General features: G+C 44.3%; 1 protein-coding gene across 3 annotated transcripts; it reads left to right on the forward strand.

Annotated features, from left to right (window-relative positions):
• Positions 1 to 5,945: 5,945 nt before the first annotated feature.
• On the forward strand, positions 5,946 to 13,125 carry LOC114212583 (transmembrane protein 14C). Of its 3 annotated transcripts, none has more exons than XM_028107508.2 (6): positions 5,946 to 6,134; positions 7,143 to 7,223; positions 7,539 to 7,615; positions 8,456 to 8,557; positions 11,651 to 11,738; positions 12,613 to 13,125. In XM_028107508.2, exons 2-6 carry the CDS (start codon positions 7,201 to 7,203, stop codon positions 12,665 to 12,667), a joined length of 345 nt encoding a protein of 114 aa, XP_027963309.1. In that variant the 5' UTR covers positions 5,946 to 6,134; positions 7,143 to 7,200; the 3' UTR covers positions 12,668 to 13,125. The 3 variants fall into 3 exon arrangements, with proteins under 3 accessions (XP_027963309.1, XP_027963308.1, XP_027963310.1); XM_028107507.2 differs by having other exon boundaries at positions 7,157 to 7,223; XM_028107509.2 differs by having other exon boundaries at positions 5,946 to 6,129; positions 7,157 to 7,223.
• The last annotated feature ends 1,908 nt before the right edge of the window (positions 13,126 to 15,033 follow it).

A 15,033-nucleotide genomic window follows, 5' to 3' on the forward strand; every position in this document is an offset into this window, starting at 1 on the left:
AGCCTCATATAGGTTTTCTTTGTATGTGACTCTTTGTTTTTCTCTTGTTGCTTTTAAGATTTTCTCTTTAGCGTTTTGCCATTTTAATTATAATATATCCTGGCATGGATCTCTTTTGGGTTCATCTTGTTTGGGACTCTCTGAGATTCCTCTACCTTGGTGTTAGTTCCCCAAGTGTTAGGGAAATTTTCAACCATTATTTCTTCAAATTAGTTTCTACTCCTCTCTCCTTTTTCTGGGACCACTATAATGTGAATGTTAGTCCATGTGATGTTGTCCCAGAGGTCCCTTATTCTCATTTTTAAAAATTCTTTTCTTTTTGCAGTTCTGATTGGGTGATTTCCATTATTCTGTCTTCCGGATTGCTGATCTGCATCTTCTAATTTGCTGTTGATTCCCTATAGTGTATTTTTCATTTCTGTTATTGTAACCTTCAGTTCTGTGACTTCTCTTTGGTTCTTTCCCATATTTTATCTTTGTTGACATTTTCACTGTGTTCCTCCATTCTTCTCCCAAGTTCAGTGAGCATCTTTATGACCATTACTTTGAACTCTTTATTAGGTAAATTATCTCCATTTCATGAGGGTTTTCCCCTTTGGGGGTTTTATCCTCTTTTATTGGAACATTTTCTTCTGTCTCATTTTGTTTGACTTTCTGTGTTTCTATGAATTAGGCAAAACAGCTCCTTATCTTGGTCTTGAAGGAGTGGCTTCGTGTGTAGCAGTGTCCCCTCTGTAGGCTGCATGTGCCTGGTGGCTTTGGCTGGAGCAGGTGCAGGCCAGGGGATCCTGGGGCACTCTGTGTCACTGCTACCCTGGCAGGACAGCTGGAGCTATAGTGAGTGCAGACTGCACTGGCAGGATTGCTGGACCTGGAACAGGTATGCAACAGAGGATCCCAAAGTGTTCTGTGCTGGGGTTGCTGTGGTGGATGGCTGGAGCTGGATCTGGCAAGGGTTGGGAATCCTGGGATGCTCTGTGCCACCCCCTCCCTGTGCTGGGGTTGCTGTAGTGGATGGCTGAGCTGGGGTGGGTGCTGGTTGGGAGAGTCCCAGTGCATGAGATATCAGGGCATTCCTGGTGAAATGCAGAGTCAGGTGCAGGCCTGTGGGGTCCCAGAGCACCCTGTGCTGGGACCACCTTGGTGGACAGCTGGAGTTGGTGTGTTAGGAGTCCAGGGCTCACTGGAGAGCCCAAGCAGGCTGGCTAGAGCACCCGGACTCTGCTCCCTTCTGTGCTACCCAGGTGGAGGGGGAACGTAAACCATGGCTCTCACTGGCACCTCCAACCCCAGGGAGTTCCAGTAGTTCTTCCACCATTTGGTAGACACTCTAGGGTTAATAAATGGATTTCCTTAATAGTTTAGTTGCCTTTAAACTGCTGGTTCTTTTTTTAGATTTTATTTATTTGAGAGAGAGAGTGTGGGAGAGAGTGCGAGTACAGGCACAGGGAGGAGGGGAAGGGCAGAGGAAGAGGGAGAGAGTGGGGAGCCTGATGTGGGGCTTGATCCTGGGACCCTGGGATCATGACTTGAGCCAAAGGCAGACACTTAACCAACTGAGCCACCCAAGCGCCCAAACTGCTGGGTTTTTTGCTGTGCCCCAGGGATGAGGAAATCCACATGTGGGTTCCTCAGTGATATTACTCCCTGCTGCAGGTTGTTGCTTTGGTGGTGGGGTCCCATCGTTACCATGTCTCTGTCTCTTCTACCCTTCTCTATGTGGTCCCTCTATTTGTTGTCCAGAAGCTATTCAATCAACATTAGTTCTTCCAAAGTAATTCTCTGTATGTAGGTGTAGATTCAGGGTGTCCATGGGAGAAGGTGAGTGCAGGGTCTTCCTATGCCACCATCTTGAACCACCTCTCTCCTCATCTTTTAAATTGATTTAATAAACCATGTGATTCAAGCATTTTAGGTGAGTCTATGAGCCTCTCTGCTCAGTGACCTCTGGCAGAACTTACCTGGTACTATCCTTGGAAGCCATTGCCATTGACAATAGGTCATATAAAACCAAATAATTTATTTGGGGGAATTCGTGTTCATGTTGTTTCTTTTTTCCACATAGAAATGTGTAGTCTGCATATAGTCTTCACCATCTAAATGTTGAATTATCTACTTCGATACTTGTGTCTGAGCAGATTCTCACGACAAATTCACTCTTTCCCAATTTAGACTGTGCCATGTTACCTAGATCTCCCCACTCCTTTGTTTATTCAGTAGCCGTGTATTCAGTGTTCACCATGTGCCAGGCACTACCTTAGATTCTGGGGACTGAAAGGAAAAGTGTGATCCCCACCCAAAGGACAAATGTTTTGGTAAATAATTACATGTTTCATGAACCAGACTAATTCTGTCTTGGACGAGTCTGCCATGACGACTGTTCTGTGACCTGAACCTTCTTGAGCACCGGTCCCCCCATTCTTTCCTTAAGTATACCCTTGGGGTATATCATCCTTGATCTGCCCGGAGGTAGGAGACATATGCAAGTCTACTTGTATTGTGTCAGCCAAAGAAACACTCTGTCCCCCTAATAAGCCATTTCTTGTCAAGCTAGACTTGTCAGCCTTTCTCTTTGGTCTTATGACTCCTTTGGCCTTTGGTGGTCCTTTTGCATACACATCCCTTTCACAGAACACATATAATGGCCTGGGACAGTCAGGGGCAGCATGACTGATGACTTTAATAAAAAATGAGATTGAGTTTTTAGACAAGGATAAAAAGGCATTTCTGGAAGAAGAAATGGGGTGCTATCTCAGCTAAGAGAGACTTTTAATTGCAAGAAACAAAAAGCAACTCTGGTTATTCCAAACTTCAACAGAGGGCATGGGGATGGTTTTATAACAGACACAGGTGCGTCTGACAGAAGCTGGGGTAGGAAGAGAACCAGAGCTCAGACAGGGACAGGGTGCAGTCAGGGCAATCTCTCCCTTTTGTCTCCTCTCTGCATATTGTCTTCATTTTCTTTCTGCAGACCAGCCTCTCTTATTCCACATCTGCTCATTCTTCAACACATGCTTATTGAGCATCCACTGTGTGCCAAGCACTGTTCTAAGTGCTGCATAAACAACCTCATTCTCTAGGAACTTACATGCTAGGTTGGGAAGATGATTTTACAATTAGTAAGTTATACAGCACTAAATATGGAGGTAAGTGCCATGGAGAAAAATAAGCTGTGAAGTGCATATGCGTTGCAATTTTATTTTATTTTTGAAGATTTTATTTGTTTATTTGAGAGAGAGCACAAACAGGAGGCAGAGGGAGAGGGACAAGCAGACTCCCCGCTGAGGAGGGAGCCCAATGCAGGGCTCGATCCCAGCACCCTGAGATTACAACCTGAGCCAAAGTCAGACGCTTCACCAACCGAGCCACCCAGGCACCCCTGTGTTGCAATTTTAAACAAGATGATCCAGGAAGGCCTCACTGAGAAAGTGACATTTGAATAAAGACATAAAGGAGATGAGGTAGTGACCTTGGAGATTATCTGGCAAGTTCTGGGCCGATGAAGCAACAGGTGCAAGTGCTCAGAGGTGGGAACAAAGAGGCTGAAGCAGCATGAGCAAAGCGGAGTTGAAAGTGAGCTGAAGGCTGGGAGGTAGATGTGTAGGACTTTATAGGCCATTGCATGAGAAAGGGGGCCACTGGAGAGTTTTGAGCATAGAAATGACACCATTGACTTGTAACGGAAGTGTTCTGGTTACTGTATTGAGAACAGACTAAAGGGCCGCTCTGTCGTGTATTAACTGTGTGGTCTGATCCCTGTTAGATAACCTCTTTCTCCCTTCATTTCCTCTGTGTGTAAAAGCAAGAGATAATAATAGTCTCTAGTGCTTAGGGTTAGTATGAAGATTAAATGAGTTCATCTATGTAAAGCACTTCATACAGTGTTTGGCATATAATTAGTACACTTCGTGTTTTCTCTGCTATTGTTATGGCTCTAACATATGAAGTCCCAGAAGATGTGGCAGATAGGGTTGGTTGAGAACACAGGCAGTAGTTTTTCATCTCATGTATTAATTGAGCTGGAGAAATTTATTAATGGAGCTTGGAGAAAGATTTATTGAATAGATGATGTTGCTCTTCAAAGCTGTAAAATCTATCCTAAAGACCTAGAAATTGGTATTGTGGGTACTCAGTAGACATTAGGTGAAACACTGCAACCAGGAATTTGGTTGACATTTTTGTTTGGGGGTTTCTTAATGTGTAAAGTCACACAAACAAGGTTCCAAAAAATGATAGAATAATGCTGAAACTGAAGCACTATTCCTTTTTCACAAGCTGTTGTGGCAGATGGTCTTTCCTGCTCTGGTTATCAGTGTGTATACATTTGTGTCTACCAAACATAATCCTGACTCTAGGCCTCTGTGAAACAAACAAAAACCCAAAAACAAACAAAACAACCTACTGATAAGCCAGAGACTAAAATCTTGCCCCTTACACAATCTTGGTCACACTCCACTGACGCATTTGTGGTTCAGGGTTCCAGTAATTAATCCAGTGGGCTCCTAGTTTGGAGCTGAGCTATTTCCTAAAATACATTAATAACAACTAGAAACATTACTGAACACAAATCACTGATTTGGTTTACTCTGTAACCGAAACAGGACAGAGACCAACTTATTTTACAGTAACTGGAACTGAACACACAGAAATGCTGTGTGTTTTGGTTGAGGAATGACACAGAGGCAACATAATGTGAAGTTAGGGGCACAGGTTTTGAAAGATAGACCTTACTTCAAATAACAGCTCCAGCAAAGACTAGGATCGTAGGTAATTTACTTAATTCTCTGTGGTTCAATTTCTTTAAGTCTAAAGGACAGGGGTCAGGTCACGGTGGTTATAACTAAGGTTTAAGTTTACACCCGAATAGGGAGGAACACATCCCTAAATTCATTCCGAGCTGGATTTAAGTTAAGTCCCATTGTTAGTTGTTCAGCATCTTCCAGTAATTCAGTGAGGGTCTGGCATACTGGCATTACTCAAGTTCTTCTTAGTCCTTATCTGCTTTCCCTGGTTAGAATCAGTTATGGTAAACACAGGCTTCACTTTTGGTGTCTCAAAGGCAGGAGCTGCTGCAACTGGGAAGTTTTTGTTTGGGAGTATGTATGAGCTGCAATTTCCTTCTTTCACTCAAGGCTGTATTTATAAGATTTATCTGTGTTGATTCTTGTAGGAGATTAAGAAGAGAAAGACTTCAAGGATAAACACAAATTTTGGTGTACAGCAATTGAGTGGTCCTGCAGGAAACGCAAGGAAGAGAAGCAATCTGTAGAGGGAATGGAGATAATGTTTTGTGGACACTGGGGTATACAGAGGTAGCAGGAAATTATATTTAACTTACCCTCTCTCCTCCTTTAAGATACTGCTCAAGTAAACACCCTAAAGTAAACACCCTGGCTTGCGGTCACCATCTCTGCAGGAAGAAAGGAGTTGTCACCATTGTAGACAAAAAACGTGATCTGGTTAGAGTGACAATCCTCCCGGTAGGCATGCCTCCGGTTTACACCAGGTAAACCACAAGTCCCTCCATTAATAGGGTCTTTCGGAGTCCATCCTCAGAAGCCCTTCTCTCGTATCCGTGGCCCCCACCTCAGGCCGGGACCACCTCCCGATGCCTCTTGCAGGACCCGACGCAAATTCTGGGTTTCAGGCAACCTTTTTGGAAAGCCGAGCTTCGAAGGTCAACAGCCCTGCCGGGGAGCACCTACATGGGGACTCAGGGTCCGTAGCTGGACTCCCCGCCCCATGTCCCGCCCCCCCCCCGGTCTCCGCGACCCAGTGCGCGCGCCTCGACTCCTACCCTCAAGCCCCGCCCCATGCGTCTCCCTTTCCCGGGACGCATGCGCGCGCCCTTACTCCTCCCTCAAGCCCCGCCCCATGCGTCTCCCTTCCCCGGGTCGCTTGTGCGCGCCGTGACTCTTCCCCTCAAGCCCCGCCCCATGCGTCTCCTGATTTCGAGACGCCTGCGCGCGGCGCGACTCTACCGTGAAGTCCGGCTTCGGGCTTCGCCCCGCACCACGTTCCGCCTTGCCCTCGGGACGCACAGCACGCGGCGACGTTTCCGGCGGGACCCGGACTACCCGCCTCACGGTTGCGCGCCCTTGTCGACCGGTGCAGACCTACGGCAAAGCGGTTCGGTACTTGGGGCTTGTTATTATTCTATACCTTTTTGACTTTTGGGGGTTACATAAGAGGCTTTGCTGCCGCCCACTCTTCGTCCCTCGGATCCAGACAGGAGCGTTAGGCTGCGTCATAGTTAGTTGCCGTTCTACTCGCGCATTTTGGGCTTTCCTTAAAATAGACTGTGAATCTTGCAGAATCCCTGTACTTTTGAGACAAAGGCTTACAGATGTAGCGTAGTGGTGATTAGTTTCCTGTGGTTTTTATTGCTCCAGCTTCTTGAAAGTCCCAGTAACTCGGTGCGACTTGGAATTAATAACAGGCACAATTCCAAGCACCCGCCCCCCCCCCGCCCGAAACAGGTATGAATTGCTTTCAAGCTTTAAACCTAATTGGATACCAAATGCATTTATTTGAGAAAGTAGGAGTTATACCCTACTTCGCCAAGAGCGAAGTGTTTCACGTTAATTATGACTTGGGCTTTCCAATATTTTACCCCCTCACCGACCTCAGTCTAACGAGCTATTTGGATGCAAAAGTAAATGCCATTGAAAAGTTTTGCAGATGTTGAGTATTGCAATAATTGAATTCTTTGGGCAAGGGCAGAAAGGGGCAATTAAAATAGTTGAATAAAGGGCCCAGGGGATACTTAAAGTTTCCAATTTAGTAGTAAGTTGGTTAGCTGATGAAAAGGTAAACTCATTACCGTACAGAGCTCCTCAGTGAAGTGCATTCAGTTTCCTGTAGGCCTGTGTTACTAGAATGGAGGTTATTACCAAAACGGTTGGTATCTGCTCAGCGTTTACTAGGTGCTAAGCACTTTTACTTATTACCCCTTTTAATTCTCACAGGAGCCCTAGGAAATTTGTACCATTCTTATCCTCATAGTACAGTGAAGGAAACTTAGGCTAATAGAGGTTGGTAGCTTGCTTGTTACTTCTTAGCTACTAAGAGGTGGAGATAGAACTTGGGTCCATTTCCTTCTGACTGCTAGAGAGCGGTGCAATTAATCATCTCTGATCCAGCCCCTCCTCCGCAGGTGCAGGCCTGGTGTACTCTTCTGTCTGGTCAGAGTGAAAAACAATGCAGAGGGACTCTGGCCCACTGTAAGTACAGTGAATGGGAGAGGAATTGCCAGCAACTTCTCAAAACCAGAGCTTCTTTCCTTACCTGGAAAGGGCTCTGAGAGTAGACTGCTGGACAGCACAGGGTATGGGAGGATGGACATGTAGGCCAGGGACCTGGGTTTGAGTCCCAGCTCCATCACCGACTAGGGCAAGTCATCTAACCTCTGGGATTTATGTTCATTTGTACCGTGATAAGACTGTTCTGGAATGATGATGTTTTAGTCCCATCATGTGATTGTTTTTTTAAATTTTTTAGCCATGGTTGGCACTAATTTCTTGCTCTTTAATTTTCAGAGTACCTTTACATTGGATTGGCTTTGGCTATGCAGCACTGGTTGCTTCTGGTGGGATCATTGGCTATGCAAAAGCAGGTATGGTTTGTAGTGACTTAATCTCCTAAGATTTTCACATTGTTGCTGGTAAGTGAGTCCCCAGGTTCCCCAGAGTGCAATCTTGGTTGAGTCAAGTTTGCTTTAAGCCCTCTAGCTTGAGTGCAGGCTTATTTCAGTCCCGTAGCTGCTCTTGCACTTGCTTTTCCGTTATCTGGTTGACCTAAAAGTCAGGCTTTTTGTCTACTCACTTGTTCTTGGCTTCTTTATCTAAAGCTGCGGGGCAGGGGTGGTAGTAGATTGTTACTATCACTGACTACCACACATTAGCCTTGACCCCAGAGTGTCATCTTTCTGCTTTCTAAGTAGGAAGAAACCTCTTTTCTTTCCATGCTCATTTTTTGAAGTCTCCTCTTTAGACATAGATCTATCAGTAAATGTGCTGTTTCTACCTCCTTTCTAGCCTACATCCCCACCCCAACATACACACACACCCCCCAGGATTCTTATTCTCCATTTTTTTTTTTTTTTAACTCACTGCCCTTATTTCCCTCTCCTTTGGGGGTTTGCCTGAGTTCCTGCCTATATACAGTTCCAGCCCTTGACAGGTTAGTCAGGCCTGGTTAGGAGCCCTTCTTTTCACCCCAGATAGAAGTATCTGTCTATTAAAAAGGAGAGGATTAATGTGATATTACCTTGCCTTCTCTGTAAAATAGCAACCTCCCCAAAACATTTCCCTACTTGAGAGCTCCTTGGTTAAGAGCTGTGTTGAGAGAAATTTTCTTTGCGGTTTTCCTCTGTGAGAAAAGGAAATCTTGTGAATTCTGTTAATAAAATGAGTGTCTGCCATTATAATGCAGAATTCTGTTTGCTTCCCTACAGGTAGTGTCCCGTCACTGGCTGCTGGGCTGCTTTTTGGTAGTTTAGCAGGCCTGGGTGCTTATCAGCTGTCTCAGGATCCGAGGAACATTTGGGTATTTCTAGGTATGTCAACGTCACTGTCTCTCTCCTACAGTTAGGTATCGAGAATGCTCTACCAAAAGGCTCTGGATTGGTGGAATGTGGCAGGTTCTTCACATGAAGACAGTTTTACTACTTCTGTCAAGTGCTAGGGAAGTTTTAAAATGGGGGGTGGGGGGAGTCGTGCTGGCTTCTATTTATTTTCTGTGTACAGAATATGGAAAGGTTTTCATGCCTCATGAGTTTAGATTTAGCCGATGAAATTAATAATAAGCCTGTGTAAGGCAAGTATATGTCTCTTAATCATTATGATTGCCCACTGAAGACCGTATGCTTGAGCATAGGATCACATGTCAGGCTTAGGTTTGCATTTTTCACATTTGAAAATCATTTATTACCCCTTCAGCACTAACCTTTACCTTGACTGACATGAAACATGAGTCTGCAGGGCTGCCGAAGTGTCCTGGGAGCTGCACAGACAGTGAGGAGCGCCGGGAAGGGAAGATTACTACTTATCAGAATGGCTTTGGGTGCATATTTATTGAGCTCCACCCATGTATCAGACGCTGCGCTAGGAGGGTGGGCATCTCACTGTCTCCATGAACCCCCAGAGTTGGAAAACCTATAGTTCTGGTCTTTACAAGTGTGGTGGGGAGAACAAGCATGTTAACAGTGGTTTGCACGAGTTGCCGCGGGCTGGGTGGGAGAGGGCAGCAATGGCTGATGTGGGGTGTGCTGTGGAAGGAGGAGTTACCCAGCTCTCAGCTCTGCTTCACAGCTCCCTCACTCAAGTTCCCAAAAGACTTTCAGAGTTCTTTTTTCCCATTTCTGATTCCACTCCTCCACTCTCAGCAAATGACCTCGGTGCCTACTTAAAGAAGAGCAACAGTCATCACATAGGGGCTCCACCATGCCGTGTGCATCCGTGCCTTCTGCTGTGCTGTTTCTCTCCTTTCCAGGCTGGTCCCTCCATCCAGGCTTTGGGTCTCTTGTGTCCCTGACCTTCTGGAGTGTTATTCTGCCAAAGATGCCATCTCTTAACTTGGATTCCACCGTGCAGATGGATCCCTCCTGCTCATGTTCACGTGTCCTCTCTCACCCAGTAAAGAAAAAAGGACCTCTTGTTACCCCACTTCCTTCTCCAGCTGCTGTCCTTCTTCCCCTTCGGAATCTTCTCTACAACAATCTGTTATACTGCTTGTTTTTATTTCCTCCCCTTTCACATTCTCCACCCACTTCAGTCTCTGTTTTTCTCTCCTTTGTTCACGGAAATAGCTTTCCCTGATTGTGCCAGTGACCTGGATTTTTCAGAATCCAGTGTGTGTGTGTTTTTTTTTTTTGAAGATCTGTTTGTTTATTTGAGAGTGGCCGCATGCGCACGCACAGGGGGAGGGGGAGAGGGAGAGAGAATCTCAAGCACACTCCCCGCTAAGCACGGAGGAGCCTGATGTGGGGCTCAATCCCAGGACCCTGAGATCATGACCTGAGTCGAAATCGATTTGGATGCTTAACTGACTGAATTACCCAAGCGCCCTTGCAGTGTACATTTTTTAATCCTCATTCTAGTGGCCTAATAGCTTTCTCAGCATGGCGGACCAATCCATTTTCCACTTTCCTGTTTTCTTTTTTATTTTCTTGTTCTCTTTTGTTGACCCATCTTCCTTTTTGGCCATTAAATGTTGACGTTCTTAAGACCTGCCTTTTTTTTTTTTTTTTAAAAGACTTATTTATTAGAGAGCTCGGGTGAGCAGGGGGAGGGGCAGAAGGAGAGGGAGAGAATTCCAAGCAGACTTCCCACCGAGCATGGAGCTTGATGTGGGGCTCAGTCTCACGACCCTGAGATCATGACCTGAGCTGAAATCAAGAGTTGGCTGCTTAATTGACTGAGTCACCCAGATGCCCAAAGACCTGGCTCTTTTTATATTCTTTTTACCCTCTTGCTTGGCTCATTGGAGCCCAGCCCTTAAATTACCATTGAAACAGGTCACTGATTGACAAACGGATTTCTCCTCCAAGCTTTACTCTTCTGTATACAGTTGCGTGCTTGAAATCTTTTATTAGTTGTCTCAAGGCATCTGCCCAGACCTGACCTCTTATCTGCACAACATTGGTCTTCTGGTGTTCTCCATCCATTTGGGTCTTGGTCTCCTCCCCTCCATCTTTATATCTCTTTCACCAGTAAGACCTATTGACACTACCTCCGGCACATGTCCTAGAGTGTCTCCTCTATCTCCAAGGCCACCATTCTTATCGCAGTTATCCCTGTATTTTGCCTGCATTCCTGAGGAAGTCTCTTAATTGGTATCCCTACATGCTCTGGTTTCGCTGCAGTTTGTTTTTCATAGAGCAGCTAGAATTTTTTTTTTTTTAAAGATTTTATTTATTTATTTGACAGAGAGCGAGAGCAGGAACACAAGCAGGGGGAGCAGGAGAGGGAGAAGCAGACTCCTGCTGAGCAGGCAGCCTGATGGGGGGCTCGATCCTGGGACTCCGGGATCATGACCTAAGCCACCCAGGTGCCCCTGTTTAAAGACGTTTTTTGGTGATAGTTTTGTCCTCCAGCCCCTAATGCAGTGCATGGCATATAATAGGTTTTTGGTTTTTTTTTAAGATTTTATTTATTTAACAGAGAGAGAGACACAGCGAGAGAGGGAACACAAGCAGGGGGAATGGGAGAGGGAGAAGCAGGCTCCCCATGGAGCAGGGAGCCCGATGCAGGGCTTGATCCCAGGACCCTGGGATCATGACCGGAGCCGAAGGCAGACGCTTAACTACTGAGCCACTCAGGCGCCCCTATAATAGGTATTTTAACAGATGTTGAATAGAAGAGCATACAGTGTAAATATATCAGCAAGGAATAGGAAAAAAAGACTTGCGGCAAATTTGGAGAAAACTGTGGCTGAAGAGTGGTAGGAGGTGAGGCCAGGAAGGCCATTTGGCCCAGACTATGAGGGCCTTATAGTCCAGTATTTGTTCTTAGCCCCATAGAGCGTGGGTGGCCATGGGGAAGGAAATGATAATATGAGATGGGGTCTGGCCCGTGAAAGATGGGTGGGACTTTGGTCCTCCCACATATAAGATGCAGTGATCTTTGATTCTTTTTCTTTTTCCCATCAGCTACATCTGGAACCTTAGCTGGCATTATGGGAATGAGATTCTACCACTCTGGAAAATTTATGCCTGCGGGCTTAATCGCTGGTGCCAGGTATTTTCTTTTCTCTTGCTGTTCTTCACCAGTATGGAGTTTAGTTTCATGTCCCCCAAGACTTTGGACATTCAAAAATTTACTTGTTTTGGTATGCCTGATGCTGGACATCAACTGAAGTGATGTAATTTACACACAAATAGGAAAGGCTACAAAATGAAGTAAGTGCATTCATGATTTTGCCCTCACATTTGTGGTCTGGTCTGTCCCTGCTCCTGCCTACAGTGGAAGGAGCTTCATGCAAAGCCATGCCTGTGGCTCTTTCTGTGACTTTCAGCATGAGTTCCATATTTCTGAGTTGTGTGGGCACCCTTTATTATTGAACATTTTCCTAAAAGGGAATTTTGATTAAATCCTGCTGTCTAATGAACTTTGGTTATAAAACTCAAACCAGATTATTTTAAAAACGTATTCTGAGGACAGAATTTTTAAACATCTGGAAGAAGATCCCTTACCTGACTTTGATCATAGTTTTAATGCTGTCAAGCATAATGCTTTAGAGTCAGCGTAGACCAAGGTCAAGAGCAGTGAACTGGGAGGCTGGAAATGTACCATTAACTAGCTCTGTGACCCTGGAGAGACCTTGCTCTTCCCAGCCTTCAGTTTGCTCATCTCTTTGAATTATTGGCTGTTAGATTAGGAACTTCCGATTCATATGTACTATTTTAAGGCAAGTGGGGTACAAAACTGCCCCTTGGCATGTTATTCCTTTGGTACTTCCAGGGATGGGGGTTCACCTGTGCCTGCTCTGCTTTGGCATCTCCTCACCATGTAGTTGTGAGGGACCTGCAGTTTTAGTTTCTTTGAAAAAATAGTCGAGTGCCTGTTCTGTCCTTTACCTGATGTTTTTTGTTTATGTGTTTCTTTTGAACAGTTTGCTGATGGTCGCCAAACTTGGAATTAGTGTGTTGAATAGACCCCATCAATAGTAGTCATGTCCAGCTTGGACTCATGAAGAATTTAAAAACTTCCACTATTTTTAGTGTATTAAGAGAAACGAGTGCAGCATTTCACATATTCTGACATTTTACTTAACAAAACAGAACAAAAATAACATTGAACTTTCCAGAAGAAATCAGTCATTATCATTACAGCCTTAAAGAGGTGGGTGGTATGTAACCCAAGAGCTTCTTATATATTCTCATACAGTTTGATTCTTGTACTCGATGTTCTCTCTTCTTTCTGTATCTATGGGTAAAGTCTCAAGGGGTAAAATGTTAGGTATCAACATTGAGGGCCTTGAAACCCCATGCCCTACTCAGAACAGTGTGAAAAAAGTCTCTTAGGAACTTTAGGATTTCTGTTCTTTGGCTCATCCTAGCGCACAGACCTACTTTGAAATTATGTCAAATGAAATGCCAATGAAAATAAAGTTTACTGTAAGTAATATTTTCTATGGTGTCTTTGTTGCCAGAGCTGTCTAGAATGTAGAATGAGATGTGAATAGCAGGAAGCTATAGGAATGTGAAAAGTGTTCTGTTAATACTTAATAATCACCTATTTTGAATAAGGACCAAGGAAAGTTACTTATGATTTGATTATATATTGCACTGAAGCTTGTTTTAGAAATGATCCCTTAGTGAGGATTTCTAAAATTAGGACTGTGTAACAAAAAAAAAGAAAGGAAAAAAGAAAGTGGGTTAACTAGCTAATCTATAAATGTGAAACTAAAAGACCTGTCTGAAACTTGAATTACCAGGTTTGGTCTCTGGACACCTTAACTGGACACTGACACATTTCCACCTCACTTTCTTTTGTTTTCAGCACTGAGCATTAACTCATTATGGTAGTCCTTACTTTAGTTTTCTCCTATTTCAGAAGAAAAAGGATGTTTGCTACTTACTCCTCCCTAACTGGTATCGGTTGGATTTATAGTATAATTCAAGCACTTATTAATCAAATTTATATGTTTTCTTAAACTCTTTGAAAGGAGTCCTGGTTTTCTCATCCTTGTTTTATGTGATGTGGTTTTGACATGTCTGCCAGGGCCCATTCTTAAACGGTAATGCCCAGGGGTGCCTGAGTGGCTCAGTCATTAAGCGTCTGCCTTCGGCTCAGGTCATGATCCCAGAGTCCTGGGATCGAGCCCTGCATCGGGCTCCCTGCTTGGCGGGAAGCCTGCTCTCCTTCTGCCACTCCCCCTGCTTGTGTTCCTGCTCTCACTGTCTCTCTCTGTCAAATAAATAAAATCTTAAAAAAAACAAAACAAAAAAACGGTAATGCCCAGAGCTCTGCACAAGTTGGGTGTGACCAGGGTAGTGTATTCTAGACCATGCATTTCTGTTAATACAGCTGGGATCAAAATCAGATTTTTGGATAGTCTTATCACAGCAATGACTCATTAAACTTTTGGCCTACTGAGACTTCATGTCTTTCTCTTGTACACATTATTAATAATGACTACTCCTAAATAGGAAAGGGTTGGTACTTGATGTCACACACTTACAAATACTTGATTAAATTAAAAATGTTCCATAGTTCCTGGCATAGTCAGTAATTGCCTTTTATCATGTAGTTGCACCAAATTCATGGTTTAAATTATAAGGACAAATCCATTTACAAATAGCTCATTGGTCTGTGGTATGACTTCATGCTCTGGTGAATCACATTATTGTGAACTTCTCAAACGTTAGTCCTGTACAGTCCAAAGGAAAATGGACAAAGAAAGTCAAGTAGGCAGAGCACTGCATTGTCTTTTTGATATTTTAAAAACTGATTTTTATGGAAACGTGTTTGGGAAAAAAACAACTGGTTATAGTTAGTGTTACAAAGGTCAGAATGCCACAGGTGGCCTGGGTGTTCTCTTGAGCAGTGAAGAGCAGTCTGTATTATCTTTGTTCACAGAGCTAACCTTTTTGCTTTTTTCCCCAAACCCTGCTATGTGAGGGCCAGGTAGAAGTGAACATTAGGGGCGCCTGGGTGGCTCAGTTGTTAAGCGTCTGCCTTCAGCTCAGGTCATGATCCCAGGGTCCTGGGATCGAGGTCCGCATCGGGCTCCCTGCTCCACGGGAAGCCTGCTTCTCCCTCTCCCACTCCCCCTGCTTGTGTTCCCTCTCTTGCTATATCTCTCTCTGTCAAATAAATAAAATGTTAAAAAATATGTATTTAAAAAAAAAAAGTGAACATTAGTTCTGACTTCTTGTTCCCCAGGTGTTTCAATCATATGAACTATAAGAGCAGAGGCAAAGAAAAGGATTAAACAAAAAAGCAATACTCGTATATTAATTGATCAGATACATCTTGGGTTCTAAGCTAGCCTTTCTGTGATCATCTTGACACTTAGGTTGCTTCCATA

This window comes from Eumetopias jubatus, unplaced genomic scaffold, assembly GCF_037043125.1.
Source record: "Eumetopias jubatus isolate StellerSeaLion01/CBP00866 unplaced genomic scaffold, mEumJub1_p1.0 scaffold_6, whole genome shotgun sequence".
Classification (NCBI taxonomy): Eukaryota; Metazoa; Chordata; class Mammalia; order Carnivora; family Otariidae; genus Eumetopias; species Eumetopias jubatus.